The following is a 10774-nucleotide window of genomic DNA, read 5'->3' as shown; positions in this document are numbered from 1 at the left end:
AGCGAAATATAGAAGAGAAAATCATCACAGCAAGCGTGACCTATTGTCCCAGTTCACAGCGCTCTGAAGACGGCAGCACCCACGAGGCTGGGGCGTCTGGAAGCCGGTCCCAGCCTCTCACTCCACGTCACAGTGAGGAGCTCTGCTATCAGACAGGCAAATGGGGAGCCGGCAGACAGACAAATTGCTATCACACGCTGAGCCTTCAAAGCTTGCCAGAGTTCTCGGAAACCACCAGCGCGCCAGAACCTTCCCATTTCCCCCAGCGAAGTCCCAGGGGGAAAATGGATCCCGAGTCTGGTTATAGAACAGATACCACGAGCGTTTCTGAGGCCAGTTTCCTGCACATGTTCTGACGCTGAGCTCTGCCCCGGCGGGAATGGACTCACGTGACAGGCGTGGGGACTCTGGGCGGTGAGAGTCCCCGGGAACTGTACTGCCTGACGGCCTCCCCAGACTGCCTGCCAACCCCACCCCCGAGCTCTGAGCCATAGTCAGTAAACCTTACTGATCAATGCAGATTTGGGGGAAATGATTCAAGATGACACCTTTCCACCTAAGAGTCCACGTCCCCCACCCTGGGGGTCCCAGGGACCCCTCAAAGCGCCCCAAGGGATGCAGGCATCCGCGTGGCTTCAGGTGCAAGAACAAGGCGTGCGTCTTATTTAACTGCCAAGGGCTCTTTTTAGCACAAAGTGTCTGTTTGGAAAGGGTGCATGACAGGATTTCATCTGCCTCCCAGAAGCCTGGCAGCACCAGGAAGCTGAGATGGGGGTGGGGACTCGGGCGATTTGGGGCACAGGGAAAGGAGACGCTTGTCCTCAGCCCCTCGAGAGCGGACGACGGGTACCTGAACTCAGCGGCCGGGCAGGTGCTCCGTGGGTCTGACTTTCTCCCTCTGTCGACCGGGGTCCGGAGAGGCCCACGGGCGCTCTCTCACCAGCTCTCCTCTGGGTTCATTTTCTAGAGGGCAAGACAACAGCACAGCAGCAGCTGAGTGACAGGAGCCTCTTCTCTGTGTCCACAAGGACACCTTTACAGACAGCCAACCGCACGCGGGGGCCGCACAGGACTTTCCTCAGAAATCCTGACACGAGAGGGGATGATGGACAAGCAGAAAGCGCTTCTAAGCCTTGAATCAATTTATTCTGAAATCCAAGATATTTAATACTTTTAAATACACATCTGGTTTTGAAGGTAAACCGAGTGCACTTTAAATTGACCAATCATCACCAACTTTGTAAGATTATTATCCTTTTTTAACACTTAGATGCAAATAAGAAACAAGTTAATAAGTGAAAAATAGTTGAGATGTGTAAGTATTTCCTAGAAATAATGTGACTTCATTCATAACCAAATAGAGTCTGTGGATGACAAGGATGTTTCTGAATGTCCAGTCAATTTTATTTTAAAAGAACAATAACAAAATACATTTTCTTATTTGATGTAAATTTAGAATTTATCTATCAACTTTCCATCAAGGTTTTCTGCAAGAGTGTCTCAGTGTGAGGGACAGTTTTAGTTGGAAAAAAAAATATCAAGGTGATTTCAGAACGTACTTTGTTTAAGCGAAAAAGGCTGAACTGGAATATCAGAAAGTGGAGAGAACTAGGGGTCTCCTTGTCGACACTATGGTTTCTGGAGCGAACCTTCAAGTTCAGCGATGCTCATTAAGCCCAGTCTGCGGCTCCCGCAGCCCAGGGGTTAACGGTGGCAGCGGAGTGTGTCAGGCAAGTGGAGAGACCCCCGGGTCCCCCTGGAGATCAGCGCCTCCCACAGCATTACCGTAAATCCTCTAGAACACGCTGTCCTCTGCTTCCTGGTCACACCTCAATATGGAGACACACTGAGGGGCCTGGCAAGCGGGTTTGCAGGAAGACAGCACGGCTTCCCATGGGGCACGGGCAGCCATGCAGCTGTCGTTGTTTTCTCTAGGGAGCACTCACCCAAACACAGGGAGAGCAGAGCGGTTCAGAAGCACGCACAGGGAGCGGGAAAGGTTTCAAAATTACCCTGAGAAACCAGGTTTGAAAATTAGCATGAGAATTGGTAAGGTTTTGTGTGTATTAAAGTCTAGACTCATTAATATGGAGTTACCCTGTAATATTTTAATATATATTTTGCTTTTAATACAAATTGCAATTTGTGATTTTATTTATACCTAATGACACTGAAAAGTCTGAGGGAATCTGCTTTGTGGTCAAAACTCGTCTGTCACGTACACACACACACACAGGCCCATATGTACACACACACATGCACACACATACACACCCACATACACCCACACACGTACACACACACACAGGCCCGCACATATACCCCACCCACATATACACACCCCCCACACACACATACACACACCCCCCCACACAGGCCCACATGTACACACACACACGCACATGTGTGCACATACATACACACCCACATACACCCACACACGCACACACACACACAGGCCTGCACATATGCCCCCCCACATATACACACACACGCACATACACGCCCCCCCCCACACAGGCCCACATGTACACACCCACACACACACACGCACATACACGCCCCCCCACACACACACACAGGCCCACACGTACACACACACACAGGCCCGCACATACACCCCCCCACATATACACACCCCCATACACACACAGGCCCACATGTACACACACACACACACATACACAGGCCCACACATACACACCCCCCCCACACACATACATGCCCCCCGATACACATACACAGGCCCACACATACACACCCCAGACACACACATGCACATGTGCACATTCATACACACCCACATACACCCACACATGTACACACACACACATGAATACATGTCCACACACATACATGCCCACACACACCCACACACAGGCCCACATGTACACACCCCCCCACACACACGCACATACACGCCCCCCACACACACATACACAGGCCCACACATACACACCCCCCCACATGCACGTACACGCCCCCCCACAGGCCCACATGTACACACCCCCCCCACACACACATACACGGCCCCACATACACATACAGGCCCACACGTACACACCCCCACATAGATGCACACGTGTGCACATACATACACACCCACATAGGCCCACACACGTACACACACACACAGGCCCACACATACACCCCCACATGCACATGTGTGCACATACATACAAACCCACACACACCCACACACGTACACATACACACACATGAACACATGCCCACACACATATACATCCATACACACCCATGCAGATACACACACACATGCCCACACACATACACACACACAGGGCCACATGTACACACACCCCCACGCACACATGCCCACATACATGCACACACATGCTGGGAGTACACAGGTTCCTTTTCAACTCCAGTGGTTCTTCCGTGTACAGGACAATCTGTAAACCTAATGTTTAGTGACAGAGGCAGGCGCACCGAGCCAGGCTCCTGTCAGCTCACACCCACACGTCATCTGGACTCAGAGACGAGTCTCCATCCAGGATGAGCACCCACGTCTTCCACACCCGCCGTCCCGCACTCTGGTCTCCAGAGCTCAGAGTCCAGAGCCCGCCTCCCATGCTGGAGGCTGAGTGCAGACGCGTGTTCTGGGTCCAGGCGCTGAGCCTGGGGAAGGCCAGTGCGTGCTTGGTGCACACTTCCTGCTGGCAGCCCATCACTTGACTTTCTGAAATCCAAGCTGGCTTTCCGTTGCCGAACGCTCGGCTTCTGTGCACCAGCGCCAAACAGAAACTTGGACACAGGTTGTGGGTGAAGTAGAAAAGATTAGCCCTATTGCTTTGCCTGGCAAAGAGGGCCACAGTGGGCTCCTGTCCTGGAAGACTGTGTCCCAGCCCAGTGGGGAGGGGGCTTGGAGAAGAGTTTACAGCAATTGCTCAAGGGAGGGGCTGCCGATAAGACCAGTATGTGCCCAGGGTCTCCAGTCCTCCAATCTGGTCTCTGGGACTCTTCTTGAGCTTCTCTGGTTCTTTTAACAGAGCCTCAGGCGGGCTTTCTCTGGCATGAAGAATGCTGACATCTTAAAGAGCTTAAAGACATTGTTCTGTATGTCCCCTGAGGCAAGGGGGCTGCTGCTTGAAGGCTGCAGTACTGTTTCTTGGCTGCCCCTTCCTTACCTCTTCATTTCCCCCCTCCTCCCTTCCCTCCCCTGATTAGCAACTGCTCAAATCTGCCCTTTGGAGCTCAGTCAGTCAGTTCAGTCTCTCAGTCATGTCCTATGGGCTGCAGCACGCCAGGCCTCCCTGTCCATCACCAACTCCCGGAGTCCACCCAAACCCATGTCCATTGAGTCGGTGATGCCATCCGGCCATCTCATCCTCTGTCGTCCCCTTCTCCTCCTGCCCTCAATCTTTCCCAGCATCAGGGTCTTTTCAAATGAGTCAGCTCTTCCCATCAGGGGGCCAAAGTATGGGAGCTTCAACTTCAGCATCAGTCATTTCAATGAACACCCAGGACTCATCTCCTTTAGGATGGACTGGTCAGATCTCCTTGTAGTCCAAGGGACTCTCAAGAGTCTTCTCCGACACCACACTTCAAAAGCATCAATTCTTCAGGGCTCAACTCTCTTTATAGTCCAATTCTCACATCTATACACAGCTACTGGAAAAACCATAGCTTTGACTAGATGGACCTTTGTCAGCAAAGTAATGTCTCTGCTTTTCAATATGCTGTCTAGGTTGGTCATAGCTTTTCTTCCAAGGAGCAAACATCTTTTAATTTCATGGCTGCAGTCACCATCTGCAGGGATTTTGGAGCCCCCCAAAATAAAGTCTCTCACTGTTTCCACTGTTTCCCCATCTATTTGCTATGAAGTGATGGGGCCAGATGCCGTGATCTTAGTTTTTCAAATGTTGAGTTTTAAGTCAGCTTGTTCACTCTCCTCTTTCACTTTCATCAAGAGGCTCTTTAGTTCCTCTTCTTTTTGTGCCGTAAGGGTGTTTTTACTTGCATATCTGAGGTTATTGATATTTCTCCCAACAACCTTGATTCCAGCTTGCGCTTCATCCAGCCTGGCATCTCACATGATGTACTCTGCATATAAGTTAAATAAGCAGGGTGACAGTATACAGCTTTGATGTACTCCTTTCCCAATTTGGAACCAGTCTGTTGTTCCATGTCCAGTTCTAACTATTGCTTCTTGACCTGCATAGAGATTTCTCAGGAGGCAGGTCAGGTGGTCTGGTATTCCCATCCCTTGGAGAATTTTCCAGTTTGTTGTGATCCATACAGTCAAAGGCTTTGGCGTAAAGAATAAAGCAGAAGTAGACTTTTTCTGGAACTCTCTTGCTTTTTCAGTCATCCCACGGATGTTGGCAATTTGATCTCTGGTTCCTCTGCCTTTATTAAATCCAGTTTGAACATCTGGAATTTCACCGTTCATGTACCACTGAAGCCTGGCTTGGAGAATTTTGAGCATTACTTTACTAGTGTGTGAGATGAGTGCAATTGTGCGGTAGTTTGAACATTCTTTGGCATTGCCTTTCTTTGGAATTGGAATGAAGACTGACCTTTTCCAGTCCTGTGGCCACTGCTGAGTTTTCCAAATTTGCTGGCATCTTGAGTGTAGCACTTTCACAGCATCATCTTTCAGGATTTGAAATAGCTCAACTGAAATTCTATCACCTCCACTAGCTTTGTTGGTAGTGATGCTTTCTAAGGCCCACTTGACTTTGCATTGCAGGATGTCTGGCTCTAGGTGAGTGATCACACCATCGTGGTTATCTGGGTTGTGAAGGTCATTTTTGTATTGTTCTCCTGTGGACCTCAGGAAAGGTCAGAGGCTGGAGGGGCACTGGGAGGATTCCTGCCTGGGGCTCCACAGGGTCCTGCCCACTTCATCTCTACCAAATCCTACTAAGGCAGTTCCATATAGACTTGATGTTACTGATGCTGAAACCATAACACAACGGTTTAAAAACAGAACTACTCTTTCCATGGAATATTAGTAAACAGATGTATTATCACTAGATTAACCAGACCCGTTTTAACCAACAGTGGTATGAAAATTTATGTACCTCCCTGGAGTTCACGTTCTCTGATAACAATAGAGCGGAACTAAAAATGTTCAGCTCCAGGTGTCAGCATGCCTACTGTCTGCAGTGCCTTGCTGTCGGGCCTGGCAGTGAACTCCTGGCCAGAGGGCCGTCCGCGCAGGCCGTGTCTCTGTCACTCGCGAGCACACTTGGGCCTCCTCCTCCGTCTGCACCGCAGGCGCGCCTGTGTGGCTCTGAACGCCGCCCGAGGGCCACCGGGACTTCCCTGCAGGCACCTTTCTGCCCCGCAGCGCTCCTGAGCGAGCAGGACTCAGCTGCTGGCAGGCGCGGGCCCTGTGCCCCGCTCTCTGCCCTGCAGGGCCCACACGCTGGGCTGGGAACACCAGGTCCCTGCTCTCGGCGCCTTCCTCAGGATCCTAAGCATTGCTCAGACGACACACGCGTAAACCTCCTGGCACCCTGAGTCACGGTTGTGGGGTTGTGCCAGTGGAGATGCTTCTTGCCTTTTTTTCTTTCTCTAAAATTTCTATATGAGATTGGATAAAAATGACGGGCATATTTTGACAGCGCCTCTTCCCCAGTCTTACCACACTGAGTCACAAGAGCCAGACAAACCCTGCTAGGCTCAGTCAGACGCAAATCCTTCTCCAGGAGCCAACTCGGAGGCTCAGGAAGGAAGCAAAGCCCCCAGCAGACCCTGCTGCTCTCAGGCCCCTCGCCTGGGCTGGCGGCGTGGGAGGGCTGCCCTGTACGCCTGTCGCGTGGCTTGGTGGGCGCATCGGGGTGGCTGATGGTCAGAAGAGAGCCGTGTCTCAGCCCCGGGCTGGGTGTGGGCCTGGTCACGGTGACCTCGACACTGCGCATGCACCTCGTGTGTGAGTGTGTAACCATCAGTGGAAGCCGGATGATCGCTCAGCAGCCAGGCTGAGGCGAGCCTTCGCTTGTGAGCAGCAGCTCTTAAGAGAAGGCCTGTTTCCCCCCGAGCCAAGTCCTAGGTGTGTCCCTGGCCCTCCCTGGCTCACATCCTTCCTTCCTTCCTCAGGGGACAGCTCAGCTCCGGGTGGGCTGTGAGCTCCTGTCTGATTCTGGTTTTCAGAGAAGAGAAATACAACCACGTTCAGAAGAGAGCTGAGGAGGTAGATGAGGAAGGGGGAGCGTGTGATCCCGCGTGAGGGCATCCTACGAAGAGACGGCGGGAAGCCGGGCGTGGCGCAGGCTTTCTCATCCTCCTTCCGCTCACGCCCGGAGGACACGCCCTGTCTCGGAGTGTCCTGAGTCGACCCTCCCGGGTGTCTGCCTCAGGACGTCTACGACGGAGAGGGTTGGGATGTAGCTTTGACTCAAGAAGGTCAGCTCTCCCGCCCGTGCCTGGGCTTTCGGGTCCCCCGTTTCTCTCAGGTCTCCTGGGCCACGGCGCTTCTCAGAGTGTCGCCTTCATCCAGAGCTCTCGGCAGCAGAGTTGATTCCAGCATGGGCGCCAGCACCACAGAAGGATCCCAGCAAACGCAGCCTGCGGCGGGGAGCCTTCCAGACGCAGACGCCACAAGCACGGTCGGGTCGGCCACTAGCTGCTCCCAGCCTTGCACCAGCATCTAAAGCCAACGTCTCATGGGTTCTCAAAATGCACACTGGAAAGGAAGCTCGCTTCTCACAGCGCGGGCTTTTAGGGGAGCTATCGGGACCCCACACGGAGGAGAGGGGCTGCAGGCTGCCCGTGCGGCGGTTCCCAGGGCCGGCAGCAGGCTCTGCACAGTAAGGAGCTGGGCAGGTGAGGACAAGGCCAGCTCCTGGCAGCCCCAGAGGCCTGCAGAGAGCAGCCCAGCGCCGCACTGTGAATAGTCAAACAGGAAACACCGTGAGATTACCGTCGCAGAGTCTAGGACCGCCTGTGAGTCTCAACAAGCACGGTTAGTGCGGGGCAGGGCCGCCTGATACAGAACCGCGCAGAGCAGCAGATACCGTGAATTCCATCCGCCCACAACCGCGCAGGTCGGAGAGCTGGTGACGCGCTGTCCATTTCCACGCGCGAGTGCGTCACAGCCCAGGAAGCGTTTACGGGAGCACAGACCCGACGGCCAACAAGGCTCATCTTTGGGAACAGGAGTGGGGAACTGAAGACTGAGACAGACTTTCACTTTTTCACTTAAATAATTCTAATTGCTCTAACTTAATTCTAATTTTATTGCCAGAGCAAACCGATGTAACGTTTTGCGTCACAGAAAGGAAAATATACGTGATTATTGTCTCACAGATCTATCACTGTTTTCCAAAGTTACCTATCAATTGCTGCAAAAAATGATTAAGCAATTCAGGTTAGACATTTTTCCTTCCAAAGTCACATAATAATTAGAAGCAACTTGAACTCTCCTAAAAGCCAACAGTTCACTGCTTCACAGTATTTTTATAAGCAGTTCCGGGGTTTGCTGTTTACACACCAATAAACAATGGTACAAGCAAATCATATGTGGGCCCAATTATATCACTCTAGCTCATTAAAAACATTCTTACAGATTAAGCAAAATAATATAGAAACATGGAGGTAACTAAAAGAAAGGCCAATCAGGGCGGGGACGAAGGGGCTGCTTTGACCCAGGACCCAGCCCCAGCAGCTGAGCCAGCAGTGTGCCCGGGACCAGGCCTAGGGGACTGTCCCCAGACTGCCAGCTACAGGGAAACTATCTCAGAGAAATCTGAGAATGCGCTTCTGTCAACCTTCTCAACAATCACTGCAACCTACTGTCTTCAAGGTCTGACAACTGCCCGTGTAGTGAGGTGGGTGTAGAGTGGGGACCCCTGGCTGTGTGGTGAGGTGGGTGTAGGATGGGACCCCTGCCGTGCGGTGAGGTGGGTGTAGCGTGGGGACCCCTGGCTGTGTGGTGAGGTGGGTGTATAGTGGGGACCCCTGCCGTGCGGTGAGGTGGGTGTAGGATGGGACCCCTGCCGTTTGGTGAAGTGGGTGTCGCGTGGGGACCACCGGCCGCAGAGTGGCTTTCCGGCTCTGTGGCTCACCTTACGGCATCACGTGTCTGGGGTTCATTTACTACACGAGGGCTGACCCGGCCTGTGCACACCATGTGGGTGGCTACAAGACTGGACCCCAGGGTTGGGGACACCCACACCCTAAGCCTTTCAGGCTCAAACCCTTTGCCTGCCAGTGAAATAAGTGGTCTGCACTGAAATCAGAGCTTCCCACGAGGGGATGTCCACATCATCCCCAACCAGGAGACCCAGAGACATCAGCCTGCCCTCCGTTCTCTCCTTAGAACCCCCTTGGTACAGACGTCAGTGCCCCTTACCTGAGCTCACTTCACCTCCCAGCCCGCCCCTCGAATCCTGCTCCTCCCCCTCTGTTAATAATGACCCCTTTACGTCATACCACTGCTCAGCAAATAACTCAGTGATGTTAGCAGCCATCATTATCGCTGTAACACCTGACACACGTTCAGTTCAGTTCAGTTGAGTTCAGTCGCTCCGGACTCTGCGACCCCATGAACCTCAGCACGCCAGGCCTCCCTGTCCATTACCAACTCCCAGAGTCCACCCAAACCCAGGTCCATTGAGTCGGTGATGGCATCTGACCATCTCATCCTCTGTCATCCCCTTCTCCTTCTGCCCTCAATCTTTCCCAGCATCAGGGTCTTTTCAAATGAGTCAGCTCTTCACATCAGGTGGCCTAATATTGGATTTTCAGCTTCAGCATCAGTCCTTCCAATGAACACAGAAGACTGATCTCCTTTAGGATGGACTGGTTGGATCTCCTTGCAGTCCAAGGGACTCTCAAGAGTCTTCTCCAACACCACAGTTCAAAAGCATCAATTCTTCAGTGCTCACCTTTCTTCACAGTCCAACTCTCACATCCATACATGACCACAGGAAAAACCATAGCCTTGACTAGACGGACCTTTGTTGACAAAGTAACGTCTCTGCTTTTCAATATGCTGTCTAGGTCTGACGCAGGCACCACAAGTCAAAGGTCAAAGTATTGCGCATACAAACCGTAAGCTATGGCCGTTGTACAGGTGGGAAAATGAAGCTCAGAGGACATGCTGTCCGTTCTCGAGAGCTGGAAGCAGTCGCCCCAGAGGCGCCCACCTGGCTTCCAGGGCTTGTGAAACTCACTTCCAGATCATCACAGGTCTTAAGCCTCACTCCTGCTTGGTGTGACCTTTAGCTTCAGGCATCTTATTTCCCACTGTCCCTTGAGTACAGAGGTACTTTCTCACTTTGGTCCACATCATTCCCTCCCTCTATTTAAATACCAAAGACTCCTCAAGCCTCATGTCAAATCCACAGACCCCAAGGTCACTCGAGCCCTCAGAAGGAGGCCTTGTTTCTGGAGGATGGACTTGGCTGCCCCCAGCCAGCTGTCAGGGGTCCTGGGCCATGAGTGTGGGTGGTGCCCACCTCTTGTCTGGCGCCACTGGCTGACTTTTGCTTCTTCTGGCTTTGGCTGCTGCTGTTACTGCTATAAACGATGTTATTTCCTGATGGCAGGGGTCGCATCTGCTCACCTTTGTCTGAGCAGGTGTGAGGAGAGAGGGGACTGGCTAACTGAGTGAACTGTAATAAAGTAGTAATAAGGAGGCTGGGTTCCTGGGGCATCAAAGATGGTCTCTATTCTGTGGGTTCCTCATTACCACATGTTGCGGTTCCATTGCTTGTGTCCGACCCTCTGCAAACCCCACGGACTTCAGCATGCCAGGCTTCCCTGTCCTTCACCATCTCCCAGAGTTTACTCAACTGAATGT

At 52.3% G+C, this 10774-nt stretch overlaps 1 protein-coding gene across 1 annotated transcript in view; it reads right to left on the bottom strand.

Moving 5' to 3' along the window:
• Positions 857-10774, bottom strand: part of LOC108636605 (serine/arginine repetitive matrix protein 3-like) — a 145033-nt gene continuing 135115 nt past the window's right edge. Inside the window, exon 5 of the mRNA XM_018052788.1 lies at positions 857-963. Within this exon, the coding sequence (XP_017908277.1) occupies positions 857-963 (107 nt within the window). The remainder of the gene's footprint in view (positions 964-10774) is intronic.

This window comes from Capra hircus, chromosome 8 (assembly GCF_001704415.2).
Source record: "Capra hircus breed San Clemente chromosome 8, ASM170441v1, whole genome shotgun sequence".
Lineage (NCBI taxonomy): Eukaryota > Metazoa > Chordata > Mammalia > Artiodactyla > Bovidae > Capra > Capra hircus.
This window is presented reverse-complemented; position numbering and strand designations above follow the sequence as displayed.